Source organism: Lepisosteus oculatus, chromosome 6 (genome assembly GCF_040954835.1).
Source record: "Lepisosteus oculatus isolate fLepOcu1 chromosome 6, fLepOcu1.hap2, whole genome shotgun sequence".
NCBI lineage: Eukaryota > Metazoa > Chordata > Actinopteri > Semionotiformes > Lepisosteidae > Lepisosteus > Lepisosteus oculatus.
Genome location: NC_090701.1, coordinates 20,138,319 through 20,161,993, shown reverse-complemented (window position 1 = coordinate 20,161,993; position 23,675 = coordinate 20,138,319). Strand labels below are relative to the sequence as shown.

The 23,675-nt window shown below is 35.4% G+C and overlaps 1 protein-coding gene across 1 annotated transcript; it reads right to left on the bottom strand.

Moving 5' to 3' along the window:
- Positions 1-5,124: 5,124 nt before the first annotated feature.
- Positions 5,125-20,330, bottom strand: mcur1 (mitochondrial calcium uniporter regulator 1). The gene is made up of 9 exons (XM_015354338.2): positions 19,763-20,330; positions 14,481-14,600; positions 12,632-12,735; positions 12,094-12,195; positions 11,968-12,009; positions 11,251-11,322; positions 9,710-9,763; positions 8,527-8,641; positions 5,125-8,204 (listed from the first exon to the last, which is right to left on the bottom strand). Exons 1-9 carry the CDS (start codon positions 20,184-20,186, stop codon positions 8,149-8,151), a joined length of 1,089 nt encoding a protein of 362 aa, XP_015209824.2. The 5' UTR covers positions 20,187-20,330; the 3' UTR covers positions 5,125-8,148.
- Between the last annotated feature and the right edge of the window lie 3,345 nt (positions 20,331-23,675).

The window sequence follows — 23,675 nt, the reverse complement described above, 5'->3', positions numbered from 1 at the left end:
TAAGTAGCAGATTTAAATAAAATATATTATTATTCCTCAAATTAAATTACAGTGCATTGATAAATTCAGAAGTGACATTGAAACGAATGCTTACTAACAGTACAATATTAATCTTTGTCGTCATCAACATCATCATCACATAATTCATCATAATTAGGTTGTAATAACGAGGAGGTTATTTTATATCACTATTGTATAATGCGTGTGATTTGAAAACTAAAATGTGGTTACACTAAATCTTCTACTTAGCACCGTCGTTGCAATTTCAGTGCAAAAGGTTCCAGTCCAAAACCAGCAGGGAGAGATACATTACAGCAACAGTTTTAAAGATACAGTTTACATTCTTCTAGCAATTTAATGAAAATTTAGAGAGTGAACTGGTGAGCATTTTAAACCAACATCATTTGACACCAACTGCAATCTCCACTAGGGAGAAACAGAAATAATTGAAGGTTGTTTTCACTGACCACCATCTGGGTTTAAGAGCAACACTAGTTTCAGTTCAATATACAGTATTAGATATATCACAAAACTGTATGTATATATGCAGTTTTATTGTTTTTCATAAACAGACCTTCCATTACTCCAAGCAGCTTAAGGTATAGCATGATTTATGTACACATACATATATTTTTATATTTTTAAATAGATTCGACAAAATGTACAGTATGTGTACAGTGGCTTGCAAATTTATTCAGACTCTTAACAACTTTTCAAAGGGTGCTGGATCACAAATAATACACATCTTCTTCAATCAACATTTTTATTGCACACTCACATGCTCAAAAACAATTTACTTCAAATTTGTTTAGAAATTTCAGCAGATATCTCAAAGCGAGACAAAAACTGAACTATGCTGCTTGCATAAGTATTCAGACCCCACACATTAATATTTGGTGGAGCCACCATAGGCCACCTTAAGTCATTTGGGGTAGATGTCTAACAGCTTTGCACACTGATTAGACCTGATGTTCTCCCATTCCTCTTGGCAGATTGGTTGTAGCTCATTCAGGTTTATTGGATAGTGCTTGTGGACCACAACTTTCAAATCATACCATAGATTTTCCATGGAGTTTAGGTCAGGACTTTGAGCCACTCGAGGACATAAGATTTTTATTCTTGATCCACTCCAATGTTGCTCCAATGTCCTTTACAGCTTTTCAAATGTTGCTGGATTACAAATGATACACACACGCCTTCTTTCCTATCAGAAGTTATGTGTTAGGGGCACTGTATATATATGATATACATCAAGTGGAGAACTGCATCAGTGTGTGTTGGCTGCAAAGGAACAAGTAAAGGTCAATTCCACACTGAAAAATAGAAATACAACTTTTTGGCTGTTGATCCTTTTTCTTTTGACTCGCAAATGAAGATGGCTCAACAGGAGAAACACTGTATTTTGTTTTCCTATTTTATTTGTTCTTATTAAAATACATCTGCATCTTTCCGAGCTGAAAAAGAAATGTTCAAATAATTCTATCAACTAAGTAAGGGCTTATAACAGAAGCCAGAAGGTGCTTCAGCCTTGAGGAAATTGAGTGTGGCAGCCCTGCTTTAGAGAATTAATTATATATTATATAGAATTATATGAATTATATTATTATATAAACATTTATGTTATATCAGGTGTTCAAATTCCTTTTGTCCTTCTTGACAGCTTCTAGATTTACAACGGTAACCATTAATTTAAACACATAACATTCCTTGCATCATATTGCAGAGGTTTTCTGTAATGAAGTGTTTAAAGGTAAAATGAACTAATTTCTCAATTTTTACATTATTCCCTTAATCCATTTCTCATTTGTGACAAATCTTATTACGTGCTGCTTTGGGTAACTTCTCTGAAACTCTGTGGTAAGTTAGCAAGTTCAAATTTTAGCTACAGTTTTCTTCTGTAGACATTCTGCACAAACATGGTATCTTGCCAGTAATGAATAGCAAACGTTAGCATCTATGTTATTGTACTATGCGTAAGTACAATAAGTAAAAACATAGGGTAAGTGAAATGGAAACAATACTAGGTTGAAAATACAAACTTGTCATGGTAAACTTGTACAATTATCAGCTGTTGTTTGTGCACAGAAAACATTTCTCACATGAAGACTTTTGCAGAGCCCTATGGTGACTAAAGTGGAGGAACTACCATGAGAAAGTAAATTAAATATTGCAATACAGTGAGTCCTTTACAAATAAATAATACAAAAAATACTCCACCACCACCAATGTGTAGCCCCCACCTGGATGATGTGACAGCAGCCACAATACTCACAGAACACCCACCACACACTCCCCAGCTATCATTAGGGAGGAGAACAAAGTAATGAAACCAATTCATAGATGGGGATTGTTAGGAGGCCATGATTGGTAAAACACATTTTGGCTGGGACACCAGGGTTAACAACCCTGCTCTTTTTGAGAAACACTCTGGGATTTGTAATGACCAAGGAGGGTCAAGACCTCAGTTTTACTGTACATCTCATCAGAATGACAGTGCCTTATTTACAGTATAGTGTCCTCATCACTATACTAGGACACTCACAGACCACAGGTTGAGCACCTCCTACTGGCCCCACTAACACCTCTTTCAGCAACCATAACTTTCCCAGGAGGTCTCCCCCTTCCAGGTACTTGCCAGGTTCACACATGCTTAGCTTTAGTGGTTTGTTAGTTGTGAGTTGTAGGGAGATATAGCTGCTGACATTTTAAATTGAAATTTAACTTTGTGATAATTTTGAAGAAGAAATTGAAACATTGACACTAGTCACAATGAGTATGTAAGAGGAAATTGAACTTGGAATGCGCAGTCTTCAGAATAGTGAATTGAAGATTATGTTAACAAACCTTTTGCACAACTTTACTGCTTATAGCCATATGAGCTCCTCATTCACACTTTATCATCTTATTTTTCACAGTTTAAAATGTAATTAAACTTCTCAGTATCCTGTTGTAAACGCAGAGCACAGAAAACTGCTTTACTGAGTTCATAAGGATTATAGTGTGGATTCATAAAGAGACAAGTGGCTAAAACCCAAGCATCACAAATTTCAAGTGTGGCCAAGTCTGGATCAATACAGTGGATGGGATAATGGGTTCACCGGAAGAGAGCAGAATCTGAAAAAAACCACAGGGAATTGTTTGAATATGCAAGTGAGCAAAGTGGTAGAAAATCAGAAAAACAGTACACCTGTAAACATGGAAATTCTCTCTACACTGATAGACAGTAGGGACTGAATGAGAGAATTTCCAAAAAATGTTCCATTATTTTGTTTTGTTTTTCAATTGATTTTTTTCCCATGAATTTAAGATGTAAATATATTTGGTAAATGTCCATTTTAAAAAAGTAATAAAATGCACTTTTAATATACAGTTTATTGATATTATTGAGAATTTTAATGACTTTTGTGACTTTTTATATTTGCTTTCACACAATGCCATTTTCCTTAATTTTGGTTTAGTTTTGTCAAAATGACTATTAAATGCAGAGTAACACAAACACTTGCTTTGTTTTTTTGCAGTCCAATCGAACGCCTATTTGAAAATCTAACATATGGCTCTAAAGTCCCAATTGCACATTAGAGTATCTGTGCTGAAACCCTCGCACAGAAAAATAAAATGAGTTTGCACTACCCACTAGCATTATGCCTCACTGTATTTAAAGCTACTCTTTTTCTCTTCTAAAGCAAACAATGAAAAAAGTCAGTTTTTGCTATAACAAATTGCACATAAATCTTTTTCCCAGGTTCCCAAAGGATTTGTCTGGGGTTCACCTATTTTCATCAATAATCACCTTCTTGTAGGGCACTTCAGTATAATTTATCTTCATTGCAAAGATAAATGAGCTGTCATTCCAAAAGCAGTTAAAATCTCAAGTGTCTTTGGGGTTGCTTCAGTATTTCTCTATTAACATACAATTCTGCCTTACCAACACACAGGACATACTGTAGGAGATAGTATGTTATATGTGCCTTAAAGCCTAGGCCTGGGTAAGAAATAGAATGTCTTTACCTGTTAGATGCAATTTTACCAATTAACTCTCAAGAACTAAAACCTACATATTTGACCTCTATCAAATGTAAACTGATACTTTATCCAACCATTAAATAAAAACTCTCAGAACAATGCATCTTTTACTTGTGCTGTACTGTGGTATATGTTTAGACTATGTTTTGGAGGAGGAGGAATTTGATTAAGTGAAATGATGTCATCGTTAATAAAAAGGAGTGAAACTCAAGTCATGTCATGATCATTATCTTGTTTGGTAAGTTTCAGGTCGCTGGGTTCCTGTGTGGTGCAATTTGCTTTCCAATAGTTTACATACAGTAGCAAATTCACAATTACTGTTAAACATGAGGTTACTCTTTTTAGGTTATGAAGTTTGGAAAACAATTTTCACAACACAACACAAACATCCTTTAGCCAACATCAAACCCGTGGGGTTGTTAGGAATGCTGAGGAAGTAATTCAGTAATCACATTTATTGTGCTTGTTTTAATAACGTTTTTCTTCTTGGACATTTTCTGCTTCTTCAACTTGCACTAAAACACATCTATTTATTTAAATACCAACAATTTCTCAAAAAAAAAAATATTTTTCCTTACAAACTTGACAGGATAAGCACCCGATACCCCGTGACCCTAAATTGGAAGAAGCAGTTAGAAAATGGATGGGTGTGTATGGGTGTAAAAACATCTCATACAAAACCACCCTACCACATAAGTTTAACCCTTACCAACAACAGTGTTCTGGCTCACCTTTGGCATTGAGTACAGATCACAGTACTCATTTCACTTAATGTTCCCAGATGTCCGTAAAGATATGGGTCTTCTCATAACGTATAGAACCTAACATCTGTCATGTGGTTCAATAGGCTTATTACAGCATGAGTTGTGCTTTCTGTCTGTGGGATTTTGTATATGTTGATACCTGCCTGCAGTACCTTCAGGCTTTCTGGAATGAATACATTAACCAGGTCAGCTGTTACCACCAGTGATACACCACAGGCATATGCCTGCTACTAATGCTTTAAAAAATCCTCAGGTATAATGGTAGATACCACATATTGTTCAATGTACTCTTCCAGAACACACCCTTCTCCAATATTTAGGTGGGGCTGTGATTAAATATTGATTGCATATGTCAGCTCCATCAAAACCGCACGATAAATACAAAACTATTAAACTATTTCTAATAGTCATAAAAAACCTTCTTCAGAGCTCTGTGTGCCCATCTACAAAAATAGCTTTATTAAAAAAGACATTTAACATGTCCCCTCCATTTCAGAGCAAGAATACAGATATTGTGGCTGATGACAAAGAACTGGATAGGCCATTCTGCACCACTGCCCCATGGGATTCCACATATGTTGTGATTCATAGGACAGGAATTTGCAGACAATGAGAGATGCCAGGGTTTCTCCTTTAGAAGCACGACAGTTTAAAAAACTGCTTATTCCAGATTCTGCTGTTGCTATGTGAATGCTATTTCTTCTTTTGAATGTTTAGACCTTTAAATGGCATTCCTAAATATTTAAAGATACTTTGATCAACAAACATACAGTATACAGTCTAATGCAATATTCCATTTTAAATATTTCTCAAAGCACTGGTAGCAACACAATGCACCAGCAATTACTGTACATGTCAGTCATGTATGCCTTTTGAAACCTGCCATGGGACATAGGGCCACCATACTCCAAAGCTCCTAGTGTCCTCTGTGGTCATTCCTGCTAGTGAAAAGCATATAACAAGTTGCAACTCTCTTGGTTCAAATCTCCTTAGAGACATTTTGGTGACTTAAAAAAACCCTGGATGGTAGACATCTTCCCCACCTGATGACAGTGCTGTGCTATCCACTATAAGTGATCTTCTCCAAATTATTCTGTTTAATAATGCACTGTTGTGGAAGAGAGGGAATTAATGACATTTAAATCATGTAAATCAATTTACAAATACAAAACTCTTTACTAAGAGAATTAAGACACTTGCACTTTGAAGCATAAGAAAAGAGTTGGTGATAAACCTCATGAAATGGTTTCATTACTTCAGGACTCTCAAGTTTTGAGATGTTACTTTCCTCACGATTATCAATTTATTTGATTTGACAAATACATTCAAAGAAATCTACAACTACCTATTTTTTAAAGTCATGGCAAAATTCATCACAAGCCATCTGTATTTTCCTTTATGTTTTATTAATCATACCGTCAGTATATTAAGTAATATAATTATAGAAAAGTAACAGTATAAATATAAATATTGTGCTGATATTTTAATAATGCAATAATAGTTACAACTTTTTTCTGTACATCTCAGTAATATTATGTTATATACAATATCTTACTGAAAAATCAAGGCATCTATGATTTAAATATGCACTTAATCACAATATCACCATCAATAGGTTATTTTGTCAAATTAAGAAATGTCAAAGTAATTAAAAATACAGGCTACAGCAGAAGCACTGCCTGTTGACAATAGGTCCTTTTTCAGGAAGAGACCTGTAGAAATTATTATACACATGTATATGTATATATTTACACATAAAAACTACTACTAATTAAAGAAACACTGAAGAAACTGGGTGTAATACACAAATAACACAGCAGAATACCATCTTGTGTAAAAGCACAATGTACTATTGTACAGTGATATATTGACAGTGTACTGTGACTGGCAGTCATGTAAGCAATCAGAAGTTCCACACCCATACAGGAAGAAGAAAAATTACCATGAAAATTTAAAATAGGCCGTGATACAAATGGATTGTGGTGAATGCATGGTTTAAACTACGGGTTCTGGGAGGAAATATCATACAAGGAGCATGAAGAAATCAAAGGCTTAGCTATTGAAGGTCACTCCATGTGACAGACTGCAGCCAAATTCTATATTTCAGCTGGTGGTACTCACAAAAATGGTATTGCTGATAACAGAAGTGTTTCTGATAACAGAAACAAACTGTCCAGGAATGATGTACGAGCGTACATTCTCTGCATGAGAGATGATAGCCTTTCAGAGATGCATGATTTATCCTTGCAGCTGTGACAATGACTTATCTGCAAGGATAAAAGCAAATATCCTTAAAAATTCTAAACAAGTCAAACCTCTTTATACCACATAAGCATACAGTACACAGGCACCCGATTAAAATATTAAAGCTATAGAAAGGCTATACTCAAAGCTTTGCCTTTATATACAATTAATGCCATCTGAACTGATCATTGGGTTATTCAAATGGCTTAACCAGAGACATTCTCCACAGGCAATGTGTTTCTTTTCTTTACCTCTCAGCCTGAACATTTACCTGTTCATAGGTATATGAATACATATTTATATTCATATACTGTTTAAGTCTGTATACGCACATACCATGCGCTTACTACACATGTACTATGCATAATGTGAACCACATTTCAAAGGACCCACTTACAGAAATCCATACAAGTTTTCAGGGTGTTTGTTCAGAAAGTAAAAATATTAATATGATGTTGTGTCTCAATCTGCTTGGTTTACTGGAGAGACACTTTAGGGTATAATGCTTTCATGTTGATTGGTGTCTCCTTGGTCTTGCTCCATTATTGAAAAACATCTCTATAGATTCATCACTTAAACATATAAAAGACATCTGATTCTTATCAGTAAATATTTATGTTTCCTGAAACTTAACAAATTGGACCTCCAGGCAGGACATGGTTGTACAGTGACCTCAGCTGGACATAAGCAGTGGTGCAACAGATGACAATCAGCCTTGTATGCAAAGGGCTGCCTTTGAGTTTTTTTATGGTTGTGTGATGCAGTAGTCTCATACTCACCTACGTGGCAGAAGACCCACAATCACTTCCAGTGTTATTCAAGACTTGAATAATCTAAATTTCTCAATTCATAAAGCTTTGTGGGCATGATCTTTGGAAACATTTTAAAAATATTACTTTTAATGTTTTACCATCTCAAAAACCTGTCGGTCTTAGACATATCACCTGTTTAAAATGCACATCTCAAAAGTGGTAATGTTGCAGTAACATAGAGTGAAAATAATTCAATAGAAAGCACATTCACAGGTTTGTTGCCTCTTCAGGATAGCAGTGGAGCAGAGATGTGGGAAGCTTCCAGTTAACTGCACACATGGGTAATGTTTTTCAAAGATATAGATTCACATCCAGACTCGGTAAAACCCAAGAGCTACTGTCAAGCAGGTGAAGACTGAACCTAAGATGAAACAAAAACAAATCAATAAGTAATTCACATCAAATATTAAGGTACCTTTCTATTGAAACAAAAAAAAAGGTAAGTCATGGAGAAGCTTGCATTTTAAAACTGCAATTCAGTTTCATGACAAGGTAATGGGCATTTAACAACGAAGGATATTCATTAAGACAACTCATGATTTAGAGACCTATCACTTGACATGCAGATGCTGACGTGTCTGGTTTTCCAGTTCACAAATGAAAAAAGGATGAATCAAAGATTTCAGTCATGATTTTTGTATATGAAGTAGTTGAATTCCAACAATTAAAACAAGACTACTTACCCGCAAGATATTTGATGGTGTCAAGCTTATGCGATTCGAGCATGGTTTTCAAGCCTGCAACTTCAGTGTCTATTTTCATAATAGTCTGTGTCACAGCACGGTCCTGCTCTGAATGCTGGGCAAAATGAATGATTATGTAATTGAGTTAACATTTACATGCACATCAAGACCAGTACAGTAGATTAATCTCTTGATCCAAAGGATATTCACAAATGCTTTCTCCTGACATGCAATTAATTCAGGGACAAAATTATTTATTTTCAGATTCCCCAAAAATTAATATATAAAAGATATTCAGCAGGAGCAAACTATTGGTTGCCCTTCACGGTGTGCAAATGTGATCAACACTTTTACCTTGCAGGCATACTCAAGTCAGATGTGAGCACTCACACAGACTTGCACAGTAAACAGGACAATGGAACAGAACCTTAGGGTCAGAGACATTGCTCCAGTCTCTCCCTATGAGCTTGATCAAGATCCATATTCATGAGGAATCTAGCATATACTATTCTCTAGTCATGCCCAGGCACAAGCTATGGCTGTCAGATATTGGGCAATATGTGGAAATAGGGCATTCTGAACATTCATTTACTATCCCAACAATTTCAGATATCTCGTATATAGAGGTTTAAGCATCTGTGTAACATGTGCCCTAATCTAGTCATATTGCTTATCATTAGGCACGTTTAAAAAGTTTATTCTATTCATCACGCATTTGAAATTTTGTTGAAATAAATTATGTAATTAAACATAAAAGAAAATATGACTGGTCTAAATGTTAAGTGAAGGAGCGGCATGCAAATTCTTGAATACAACACCCAGTGCCTTCTGCGATAGACTCGGGCTCACTTCAATGCTGTATTGGACTAAACAGCTACTAGACGTAAATGGATGGGTGGGTTGCACGATACTGTGGCCACACTGCCTTGAGGCCTTTTTAAGTACAGTCAGTGATAACAATATAGAGTTTTAGATAGTGTATGTTTTATGATTATTTCTAATGTTTTACACGCACAATTTGAAAACTGAATGGAGTGGAAAGGTGACAATGACCTTAAAATTAAAATGAAAATGTCCGTTTTATACTTAAGCAAGTGTCATAGGTTGAAAAACAGTCACATCATATTTAGTTTTTCAAATGACTGTAGTTTCATAGTTTCATACAGTCTACAAACTCGCTTACCATTTCAACCGTTTCAGTCCTCAACTCCAGAAGTTTCCTCTCATGATCGGCGTACTGAAAACAGTGTTTTCGTTAGCATTGACTCAATTCAATTTGATTTTTCAATCTTTATTATACAAACAAAAGTTCAATTCTATTCTGGGTTTGAAACAAATGACTTCTCAGGCTCTGGTGGCTTCCCTTATGCTACCTCTTTTTACCTGTAATACCTGTACCATAAAACACAACATTAATTCAAGCTCTAAAACAGAATACCATACACAGTTTAAATTAAGCAAATCTCTTCATCACTGAATACACTGGATTACGCAGGAATTTTATACAAATATTTCAAATTCTTAAATGTTCTGGCAAAGATAACCTAGTGACTTATTTTGGGATATAAAATAAAAAGTGCACACGAAGAAGAAGTGCACTTAATACTGAGAATGGAAATATATTTCATTACACAAAGAGTGGTACTATGTGGAACAATCTACTCAGGCACATTCGTTTAACTGAATTTCCTGTTGTTTAATGAAAGCGACTAAATAAGAAAGGTAAACGACTAAATGTCTCCTCTCGTTTATTTTTAGAACCACTATTGCATAAGAAGTAACAAAATGAAAATCAGCACTACGTACTATTCTCCCTTAAGCATCATCACTAAAAATAGAAAGGCACTGACATTTTCACTTAAAGAGGAAATGCAACAATATTTTTTATATTTTGGGATTAGAAAGAGTCAGCATTGATGAGTGCATTTCAAACCACAAAGAAAGTAAAATGTACACAGTAACCTATAAAACCTCCAATTTAAAACAGACAAAACAGACAAACTTTCCAGGTATGTGCTGTGCCATATTCTGCTATTCAGAACGAGGCAACACAACCTCCAGTGACAGGAAGCAGCCCCATTACATTGTAAAGAAGGAGGCTTGTGCATACATCTCTTTTAATCCAATAGAAATATTGCTCTCGACTTCGAGACAGTTTTGCCAAGACATACTACATACTTCTTAACTCTGTATGCAGATCATGTTGGAATATTTCTGTGGTGAAATTCACTCGTACATCGCATTATGTTGGTTATTACAGTGACTACAGGAAGTTATCACATGAAGGGATGTCACAATTCATAGGAACTATCGCTCTTGCCCGCAACAACAACATGGCGACTTACAGTGCTTTCACAAAGTTTATGATTTCTAACTTAATTCGAAATGTGTAAACTTTTTCTCTAGTGTCAATGATTTTATTTTGTTACAAGAGGTAATAACCAGTCTGAGAAACTGGGACTGCAGGTCCCCTTTAATGGGAAGTGCTTAAAGATTGTCCCAGAAATTATGGGAAGATTACTGCTCTTTTAATTTGTATTGTAGTACATATAAAACCATCCTGATTAAGAAAATCGGAACAATCAAATGCCAAATGAATTAATGGGCTTGCAAGCATCACAAACATTGTAGTTAGTGCTATTTAGCTAAAAGGCTATAAGCTGTAAACAACTCCTTAAGGAGTTTCCTGAAATTGTAAAAGGCACAAACAAAATGTAGACTTACCATTTCCTTCACCCTGCTCTTTTCTATGTTCAATTCCAGGATTGCATCTGAACGTATTTTGTTCATCTCATCCTGCAAAGTCAGCATTTATTAATTGCCAAAATTTCACACGTCTTAGAAAATTAAGAACTGGAACAGATGTGTCACATCCATTCCTTATTTCAGAATGCAGAATGGACACATGCAGTACGACTGATCAAAATCTGGGTTGTTTCCTTGGTGCACGCAGAGCTCTCTAAATGACACATTCCTGAATCACATTTCAGACTAAGATTAGAGGCAAATCCTATCCATTGAACTTATACATTAAAGTAAGGAACTGTGAAAATAAATACTGAGAAAACTTTAAACAGGATAAGCAGTAATACTACCAAAAGATGAACATTTTCTTCCATTAAAACGCCATTCCAAACGTAAATGTTATACCTCACTTTGACTGACCACACCCTATGCCAAGATATTTATACATTGAAATAATATTCCTAATTGGATTTTGTGTACATATACCGAAGTATAAGGAGGTCTGTGTGTGTGGCAGGGGAAGCAACTGTACTAAATGACCTGGGCTACTCAAGCAGATCGCCTGAAACAACCTCCACAATCACGAAGAAGTTCATTCTATTGGCCTATCGGAAAACTGGGAAGTAATGGAAAAACGGAAAAACCTCACAAATACAAACTAAATCCTTAATTTTAAAAGGATTAAAAAATACTCACAGCTGCTTGTATCTTCAGTTGTTGTAGCTCAAGCTTTAATTTCTAAAACGAAAAAAAAAGTTAGACTCTAGTGTTCCTGAATTTTCAAATGTATGCCATCTATATCTTTATGATACTTTAGCTCACCTCATTTTCAACCAGCAGCGCAGAGAACTCACTCTTCTCCAGGATTATCATGTCCTTCTTCACGGCAGCAATGTGTGACATCACTTTCTGAAGCATGATCTCCTGCCAATTACAGTGATAACATTTCACATGAATTGCCATGTCTTAGGTGATGATATGTGGATCTTGATATATAAAACACTGATGGAAAAATAAAATACATTTTCATAGTTGCAGTGTGAAATATATATATAATTAATAATACATATGGTGATGGTTCATAGGAGGCTTTTCTTTTTCTTAGTTCCATTGTTTTCTATATGGTCATGACTAGAGAAGTATAAAACTAAGATTCCTCCCAATAAAGATACTGTATACCTCAATTCACAAAAGGAAAGCCATAAAAATGCTATGCGTCATCCATAAATAGCAATTAACTGCATAAAATAAAAAGTTGTACTGACTGCACCGCGATCCAAAAAAGCAGTGCTTTTATCCTTAAGGATACAATGATGTAAAAATATATAATGTACATTGTCTTGATTCTAAGGCATCTCACCTGTTGAACCTTTGTCACCATGTCTTTGTAAATGACGTCCATGTTGGAATTGGTAATTTTTATTAGAGCAGTCACTAGCACTTCTGCTTGTTCAGTGCTGAACCCTGAAAAAAATATATAAAAAAGACTGTGTGGAAATATCAGTTATCATTGTTAAATAAGGACATTCATCATCACAAGCCTAAAGCTCAGCATGTTGTTAATTTTTTACTAGGCATGATTTAACACACCATGAACTTCGCAGTGGCTAGAATTTAGAATAAGAATTTCTCATTTAGAATTAGAAGTAGAATTCTCTTCTTCTTCTCTCTATTCATTTGTACTTTCACAGTGAAACGGTATAATATTGTGATGATGTCTTTGAGGAGGGAAGGAGCAGCTGAGTTTCATCCAGGGTAGCAAGATTTGCATTTCCTTACTTAGAAAGTTGTATATTGATTTTATTCCTTGGTGGTATTTTCAGTACCTAGCTGTCCTTGCACTTGAAGGCAAGCCAGCATGGAGGAAATCACAGATGATGAGGTTGTTTCCTAATGGTTATCCTGGTCAATTAACTTCACTGTAAATCATTAAGACAACCATATACAGTATGATTAATCCAGCCTCCCAAGAAATGGATCACATCATAAAGACAAAATAGGCATGTTCAGGAAAGGAAGCTGAACACTGGGAGACCTCCTTTGTTTAAACCAGACAACGAAACACATTCTGTCCAGCCAATTTGAAGGCTGAAAATAGTACTTGACACTACACATTATAAGATAACTTACTGTCTTATTTAATTTAGGAAATTCTGATCTCTTTCCTAAAATGTCCTCTTTTTTGTTAATGATAGATTTTAAGAATAGTGAAATTGGTTCCCATAATGTTGCTGGCATCCATGTCTTAGAGATTTTGACCTAGCAAGGATGCTCTTTTCTTAAAACAAGTTTTCTCTCGCTGACCTGTTAGTGTTTTCTATGGTCTTAGAATTGTGGAGTTCTCTAGATCTATAGTAAGCAGAACTGTTTAAATTACCAATTGTAAATACCTGTTTATTTGTTGTTATATATTTTTAACATATTTATTGTCACATTTTTGTGCAACAACAATCCTGTGTTTTACAGTTGAGATATTTATTGCTAATAATAAAGTCTTGTCTAGGTTTGGGCCTAATTATTAATCCATCTTCACAGCTCTGACAGAGAATAAAAGGGACATGTGCCTTATAACACTGCAATTCCAGATTTTACAGAGGTAAAATTGCTTATCTTTATTATTTGTTAGCATATAAGCTTGTGTCAGAATCCTTGAATTTTAACATTACCTATTAAATTACAATATAGACATACAAATATGTTTCTGTATGGAGGGTCCTGAGGTTTAACTATAGATTTTTTATGTAATGTCCGTGTCTGTTAAACCCAATAATTAACTTTGTGTAACTACATATTATAAGCATAAGATAAAAAAAAATACTGAAGTTACTTATGTAAACTGAAGTCAGTCATTATTTATTTAATAAGAAGGGTGGAGAACCCTTAAAAACTACTTGACTGACAAATGTAACAATCTCTACAGGGTTAATTACTTTACATTATCACTTTTCAGGTCAGTGACAAAGTGCTTGAAGAACTTTTTGTTACATGTAAATGAAATTAAATGTTTTATGAGCAGCTGCATTAGTGAATTTGTATCTTACAAACGTCACAAAATGTGGTGCTACCCTTCAATACATTTGTAACTGGAAAAGGAGGGTAAGAAATAAAAATCTTTTGAAGAATAAGAAGCTTGTGTGTAGAAGTGCTGGGGTCTTTTTTATTCTGGTCACCAAATGAACTAAGAAAAATAGTTTTCAGGGATGACCCACCTTTTTCTTCCAGAAGACGAACCACTGCATGGGTGTCAAAATAGAACTTCCTGCTTTCTGACTTTGCTGCTTCCACGTTTTTCAAGTCATACTGGAAGACCTTAATCGAAGTGTTCAATTCTAAACAGACCAAAGAAAAAGGAAATAAAATACATGCTATGTGGATACGTACTAATGCAAAAGGTTCTAAATTGCAATACAGCTGGGCCACACTTCCAATCAAAGTTCGAACAACTTTCTTTTCTTCACTACATATATGGTGTTATACGAGCACACTATGCTCAGTTTCTTGTTCATAATTATGACTAGAGACATGCATGAGTTAGCTAGAAGAGATGAAAGCATATTTGACATCAAGATTTTTTATTACATTTCAAATTTTACAGAACTCCCTGATAAAAAAATAAAGTCAAACAACGCAGGAAATGGGGGAAGGTGTCAATTTATTAATTCATAACGCCTGTACAAAACATTCATGTCCATCAAAACCTTTTCACGCTTAACATCAAGCTTCTCTTTTGGGCTTGACTTCATTTCTGTCACCTGTTATTACTGGGCTTCTGTGCCAAGGCTGCTCATTCTAATACTGCGGGGCTTCAGTATTCGTAAGTGTAGAAAAAACGATAAAACACAAATGAAAACTGAGAACATTAAACATTTTTATGTTTTAGAAACGTCTCATAAAAATGAGACAATGTTCAACTAGGTTTGATTAATCCAGAGAGACTGTTGTTCTCCAGTATGAATGTGATGGAATGCTTTCTATAAAAAATAAAATTAACAATCAAACCTTTAAATGACTGCTTTGAAACAAAAGAAAAACACAATTCTAAAATGAAAAACCCTAAGAAATGCAAGTAAAAAAATACTGAATTATATGCATCTGTCTGAACTGTTTTATGATTTGGTACTGTGCTTGGGGGGTAAAGGTGTACAATCAGAAAATTTCAATTTGATACAGATTTACACAGAACATTTACTGGATCAGAAAAACATACAGTACAAATAAAACTGCTACAGTCTTGTCTGACAGCAGACAAGGAAATATGACCCAGATAATTTGGAAATATGAACAGAATGTTCACCCATTTTCATTTGGGTTAAGGAGAAACAACCACCCTTATTTTCCCCATTTTGAAGTTTAATGTTTGATCACTAAATGTGCAGTGCCTTTATCAGAGTGATATTTTTGACCTGCTTCCACCTGTGAGTAAAAATGAGCTGAAAAATTAATTCCCATCTTGGGGTGAAATCAAAGCTTCTCTGTTATCACGGTCCTTTTTCAGGCCATTTGCTGGCCGACGATGCAATGAACATGTTGCTTAATGCTATCATCAAACTAACACCCTCCCAATGTTCAAGAAATACACAATGAGCAACCCTTCTTGTAAACTTCTGATGTGTAGCCCATTGGCAAAGCTCCTAATCAGCTCTCCCTCTTGTAACCACTGGCTGCTACTTGTAATTCCAGGATCCTTGGAAAAGAACAAAGTGGCCCACATGCCATTGGAGTGGAACGTGAATTTCAGCTCTTTTCTTGTCATTTTTGTAAGGGGTCAAACGTGTCGTTTTTCTTCACATTGCGAAGAAAATGCAAATCATTAACTTGACCGGGAAATGGGGTCTGTTATCATGCACTGAAATACAACAAAGTATAAGAAAAGCAGTAAACAAGGTTATAAAGGGTGTATTACTGTCGCTACCATTAATTGTCATTAATTATAGATATGGTCATGCAATGTTTATGTAAAGCTAAACTCATTTTTGGAACCTATTTCACAAATGAAATTTCACCCATGAAGAACAGGCAACTTTGCCTGTGATAATCCAGTGGAAAAGACCCTATTTATAGTCTGCTATCACTACAACACAATAATCCTCTTAAGGAAATTTCAGATTCAGCATAAAGCATTTGAAGGACTTAGAGGGTAAATCATTTGGAAGCTATTTAAAAACATTCCCTTTACATTTGACTGCTTAATAATGTGCACCTTCATAAAAGAAAAATCATATTGTACACAGACACAACATTCAAAAAAATAAAAACGCTGATTATCCAAAAAGAACAATAAAAACATAAACGCTATTGAATCTCTATTGGTGTAAAATGATCATAAGTGGTATATATGGGCATATCATTCAGTATTTGATTTAATCTATCAGTTTGAAGCGTAACTAATTATAGTAGCAATTATATAATTCATTCAGAAATAATGAAGACAAAAGCAAAATTTTAAAATCAGAAATCCATGTTTTAGTTAATATGAAACTAAGAACTCTGAGTCATCACAGTAGCTGAATGAGCAGTGAGGAAAAACAAGTACTTCAGGTTAGGCCAGATGACTATTGATATAGACAGAAGTCCCTCTTGAATGATCCTGAAGTAAGATTAACAGAGAGTCAGGAAATCCTAATTCTGCCACACCCTGGGCAACAACAGGACAGGAGTTCCAGTGAGCTCATATGAGCTACAGTGTCAACTGGTTATTATGTGGCATTCCAGCATACCTACTGCCCAAGAATATCAAGAATTAACTCAGATCCCATAGACTGGGATTCTGAAATAATTTGCAAAATTACAGTTACAGCATAGTTACTTTACAAAGGTTTACAATGTACTTGTATCTTATGAATAATTTATATTCATAATATTTGTACTAGATTTGATCTTCATTTACTCAAACATATAGAGTTTTGTATCTGCATTTTTGTCAAAGCATCCCAAGATCTCTATTTCAGCACAACATTGTCTCCAAATAACTCAGACAATTCAGTAAACACTAAAACATGTGAGGAAATATCACCCAACATAGAGGAGAAGATTCCTAGTTGTATGAATTGGTAACAGCATATATGATCCCCAAGGCTGTGTCCTATCTCCTTGGCTCTTTTCCCTTTTCACAAACAACCTCACATCTCGGGATGACTCTGTCAAGATTTTCAAATAAGCAGCTGACACTACCATTGTCGGCCTGATCTCGAATAATGATGAGACTTGTTACCGAAAGCAGACTGACTTGGGAACAGCCTGGTGTTTGGACAATGAACTTCTACTCAATGCTTCTAAAACCAGGGACATCATCATTGACATCTGACGCATCCAGAACACAAAACTTCCAAATCTTCATTGATGATCTTCCTAAAGGGACCACAAACTCCTTTAAATTTCTGGGTACATACATAAACAGTGATCTTAAATGGAGCACCAACAATGACCACATAGTTAAGAAGAGGGCGTTTTTTCTGAGGCAACTCAAAAAACACCGGATACTCTTCTTTTAATTTTACACAGCCATAATCCAAAGTGTTCTGACAATCTCTATTACAGTCTGGTATGGGAGCTTGGATAACTACTCAAAAGGCAAACTGGAAAGGATTGTGTCCAAAGCTGCAAATATTGTTGGCTGTGAACTCCCTTCTATTTCATCTCTCTATTCAACTCGCACCTCCAATCGTGCCAAGAAAATCATCTCAGACCCCTCTCACCCAGCTCATAATCTCTTTCAGTTTCTCCCTTCTGGAAAACGTTTCTAATCCTTCCTCTCAAGGACTGCTCGCTTCAACCTCAGCTTCTTTCCCACTGCCATATGAACTCTGAATTTGCGTTGAATTTTGAATTTCATTGTATAATTAGGGACAGTTGTTTACATATGTATGTGACAATGTCTGTGTATCTCCTGTCCTTTTAAAATGTGAACTGTATATGTTGTATGTATGTCTGTACCAAAAGCACATTCCACCAACTATTGTTGTGTGGCAATAAAGAATAATCACTGATGATATCACCAATAAACACTAGGCCAAAAAGGGAATGGCCCAGAAATGATTGTGTACTGGGATAATTTTGTATTTACACACAATAGGTCTGCAGTGATACTCTGTAAAAAGTATTGTTTCTCAGTTCAGTGAGTGTAATTGTTTCACCATATATCCTATATCTACAATTACCTGATTTAAAAATGCTCTAAAGTCATATGAAAAAATTAATTCAATTATCTTGTAAACAATTTAAAAAGACGTTGCATAAAATCATTATTGCACACTTGAAAACAGAAATGTTTCTGAATTGTATGATGCATTTTGTTTAAAAATATTTTATAATTAATGTTTATTTTACAGTAAAAAATGATGTAAAATAAACATCATTTTATTTGATGTATTAAGGTAAAATAATACCTTACATTATTTTAATACAATTATTTAATGCACATGACAGGCCTCTCCTCTGGCTTGAGAATCAGAGCTGTCTCTTATCTGCCACTGGCCTAAACAGACTTCCAAATAAAAGACCATGACCACCCAGCTACAGTATTCGTGATGACTCTAAACTGTAAAACTTTCCTTGAAAACGTGATTCTTTAATGCTGGGCAGGCGAAGGCTTATAACAGTCTGAGGGTTCATCAGACTTCAGCTGTCCCAATTAAGCTTTGCCATCTACATTTATAAATACTGAAATTAATGACCCAGTGAATTGTTTTCAGTCTCTCACTGTTATATGAAGGCCTCTTACCAATGCGTTTGTTCCCTATCAGGTCATGCACACATTGTTATGAAAGCCATCACTGCATCGTGCGATTAATTTTTCCTCACCTTGTTCGCACACCTTTGTTAATACAAACCTTGCCACATCATAAGCCAAAACGTCTTTGCTATTGCTTTCAATGGCTTGCACAAACTGTATGTGCGACTTACTTCTAAAGCAGATATTTTTTTCTGGATACAGAATCAAAACACTTTTACGATTAAGATTTCTGGTGTCCGTTTCTGAAAACCCAAATTGTACAGTAGCAGCGTGTGCTGCCTGTAAATCGGTCTCTTCTAGTCACCGTGTATAAACACTGGTGTATATCCTTCAAATTATTGTGTGCATGGTGCACCCGCACTTCAAATAATGTGGCCAATTTAGTTACACGCTCTAAAAAGACCGAACACTTGGATGATGGAAATGAACACTGTCATTATTTCACCAGATCTATGGCGTTAGATAGATTTACATCTACGGGCTTAGAGACCCAGGGCAGCTTTTCCACTGCTATCCGCCCTGCGATGTAGGAAGTTAGCCGCGTTTAACGTGATATATAAATTGTATTAAATGCTAGAGTTAGCAATGTAGCTTTTACTTTTAGTTCACAGCCTGTTAATATGCACACTACTTTCGAGTTGTCAGACAAGTCATTTTAATTGCTACAGGGACTGATCAGGAAAGCACAACTTCTGTCGATTTTGAGTGTGAGCGTGTTAAGCACATTTTTTAACACAGGGGTCCTACGTCAATACGTACCTCTAACTAGTAATCGTGTGCGTTTAAAAAACGAGAGAGCAGTTTCGACCCTTGCAAAGATGTCCGTTTTGTGCCAAGGTCTGTTCCTCCGGTCAGTGCGACCGCTGCAGCGCAATCTCCCTGTGCTTGTCAGCCGCAACATTGTGGCTGCAGATCTAGACACACTCGCTTCCCCGGGACAGGACACACTGCGGCCTTTCCAGGGATCCACTCCAACACAAGGCAGCGTCCACCATTCAGAGTGACCCCGGCCCCGTCCTGACGCAACTCCGCTTGGAAAAGCCGGTAAAACACATTGACCAGTCCCCAGCCTCCGGAAAGCAGTGCTGGGTGTAACGTCGGAAGCTGTAAGAGCAAAGTTCTTTCCCAAATATCCCCTCCGCGTATTCAAAATTATACACTTCCAACGACGTTTTAGTTGCATTCTCGCACTTCTTTATGTACCCCCCAACAATCAGTTTATCATCCACCCATATGTCTCCAAAAAACGCGTGGCCGCCAAACGCACACGCCTGTGCAGTGAAGCAGCTCCGAACTTTTACGATGTACTTTGACGTCACCACGCAGCAGTTGAGAGCGTGCTCGCTGCAGGAGTGCGAATAATCGATTTTCGTCACGCCAGATGTTATGGGTTTTCTCATTTCGTATGGTTTTCAATATTTACCTTTCGTTTGTTTCAAAGAAGAACTTTCCCTCTTCAGCAAATGACTGATGGAATATTACTAACTATAATGATAAGTCTTAAAATAAATCTTACCTGTATTGGTCTAAAATAACTTTAATCTTATATTATAAGTTATAAACGTAATGGGATTATTTTGGTAAAAGTATAGGAAAGAACACTGGAATCGTGTTAAAAAGAAGAGAGACATAATTATCACCTAAACGTATGAACCCATGAGGAGGCACAGACTAAGCATGGGAAAGCTACAGAAACCAGATTTAAGGTTTATAAGAGCAATGGAAGTCAGCCATTACAGATTTAAAATTACACAAACGATTTATTTGCCATAAAAGGAAAAAACACAGGAAGCAATGCAGTTTTTTAAACATTTATCTATAATTCTGTTTTAATGTTTGAATCATATTTTGGAATGCATGTCCTAGTTTTTTTCACAGATTTTCCAAGGATTTCAGCTTCAGTTCCTGAAACCCCCACTTGCTGGCTTTTGTTTTCGCTGTGCTTCCAATAATTAACCCATCCAGCCATTTCGAGAGTTTCAGACTGGAATCTGGGATGTGTGTGCTGCTCTTTTGTTTGTAGTGTGGGGTTCTATAGCTGTTATTAAAAAAATGAGGAGCTTGTAAGATGTAAGTTGGAGAGGGAACAAAACCCTGTGTTATAACCCCCCTATCTGTATTTTATTGTTTTTTATATTAAAACTGTGTTCCCAATTGAGAAGAAATAAAACTTGTCACTCAAACCCAATATTTCAAGGTATTCAATTATCACAATAGCATTGCTATCTTTTCCAGTTCTTTCCTCATTGAGTCTAGTATATTGCCCATAAAACCTCACTACTCTAAAAGCATTAATGTAATGTAATGTAATTTAATAATAATAGCAAGTTCAGTGACCACAGCCATATAACTCTGACATGTTTTAAAATGTAGACACTCTCAAACTGGGATTGATAGTGGGAGAGCAGAGATTACATTTAAAGTACATTTTCTAAAGCATACTTGATTAATCTCTTTTGCAATAGACTTCTTTAAAAAACAAAAATAAATTAATTGTAGCATCGACATGTTCTCATAAATCAGGAGTCTCAAACACCTGAGCTCACAGTTAAATATGTGTTCTAATTTGTACGGTTATTGACAAAGAATTATACCTCAGTCCTCTGTAGTAAAGAAACAAAAAGTGGAGATTCAAACTTTTAACTGTAACAAATGTTTAATCCATACTTCATAGTTTGCTATAGTTTAATAGTTTGCTATTAACAGATAGTGTTTCCTATGGGCATTCTATCTTACATTATGATAACAGAACAGTCATAGTCTGTGCATTTTTAATTCATTCTTTGACAAAATCATTGCAAACAAAATAATGCTGAATTGCTTCAGTAAAGGTGTACAAACATATTGTAGTATGATAATCTGATTAAAGGATATTTTCATAAAATGATTATCACTACTGAATTCACATACTGTATTTTTGCATTCAGGTCAGCCATTGCAAGTAGTCACCTAATTTGTTTTCAGATTTTATGATTTGCACAATGTTCTTACCTTTCTTTTGTGCATAATTAGGAGTTTAATTCATTCTTAATAGCTAAATCAGCATTGCAGTAAAACATTTGTAAACATGTTCCTAATGATCAATGGCACTATCTTTTTTTCCATAATTACTATTTGCCACTGTTCTGAAAAATCTATTTCAGAATTATTTGTTGTATCTTACATTCTTCACAAATTCCTTTCTAGGACTATTTGTTTAAAAAAATCAAAACACTTAAATAATCTGCTGATTATCTAAGGTTTTCCCGCTATTATTATACAGTATATATATTATATACTGTTATTTTTAAACAGTATCATTAACAACTTTAACAGATGCTGTGGTAAACTATTTTTTAAATATTTCTATTACCCATCTTAATTTGGGGTCTTTAAAATTTTGTTCTTTCCCATGTGCTTACCTTTATGAAATTTTACGTTTACACTTGCTTTTCACTGAGAAATTCTTCTGAGTAATAGTATCTCATTGAGAGAAAAAAAAAACAATACATTGATTAAGCATAGCAAAACTGAATGCTATAGTAATGAATACAGCTCCTACAACACATTTATTTAATTATCTAATGCATTTATATAGCACTTTTCATGTTTTGGGGAGGATCACAAAGTACTTTCCATATAGGAAAGAACCCAGATCATCCACATTCCAACACGCACCAACTCAACTGTTTTCAAAGTAATGAAAGATTGGTCAACCGTTTCCAAAGTGTTACATCTTGTGAATGTTAAAAACTTATTGTAGCAAACTGTTAAAACCTCATTATATTCTGTAAAATATACCTTATAGAAGTTTATTAGCTATAAGTTTCAGAAATGTCTATTCAAAAGTGCCTTATATTTAATTTGTGATTGTAATTTAATGCATTTTTAAACAATATTATAATGTTTATAAACAATATTAAATTTGTAAAAGTTACAGTTTGGTGCCTTAGAGAAACTGCAGAAAAGAGCACTAACAGATTCTCTTGTCTGATGAATCTAGTCACTCTTTAGGAACAAATAAAGGTTTGGTCCACACCCGAAGAAGGCTCCACAGCCGAAACATTGTGTTTCCTTTCTTCTCTTTTCAGCATGGAATAAACCTTGAGTTCCTTTGCAGCCTACGCATGCTGACACAGCCACCTACTTGAACTACATGTACTTTAGTCACTATTTAGCTGTGCAGTGACATGAGAAAACAAAGATCTTGCTAAGGAACTACTGCTAGACCAAAGTACATATTGACTGATGATTTTCAGGCCCAAGTTATAATAATTTTTCCAACTGAAACTTGCTGAGCTGTTTACATTTCGCTGTAGTTTAATAGGTTAATGGTTGCTTACAACTCCACCTGGTATAGTATGTAACTAGTATAAAACTGTTTCAGCATGCCATGCATGAGAGAGGCCAAACAGATACACAGAAATAAAATGATTCCTGAGAAGAATATTGTAGATAGCATGCAGGTGTAAAATGGGCAGTATTGAGGGCCCAAAGCACTTTTGGAACTGAGTGAGTGTCCTTCACCTGAACTATCCTTCACATCTCCCATAGGAGTCCCACATTTCTCCTTTGAAGGCAAGTGTGAAAGGTGTTCTGTTGCTTCCCATGTGAAAGAGGAGTACAAGGTTTTGTAAGGATGTAGGAATCCAGTAGGAGTTTATTTTACTTATTGCCGTTAGGATTTTGTGTT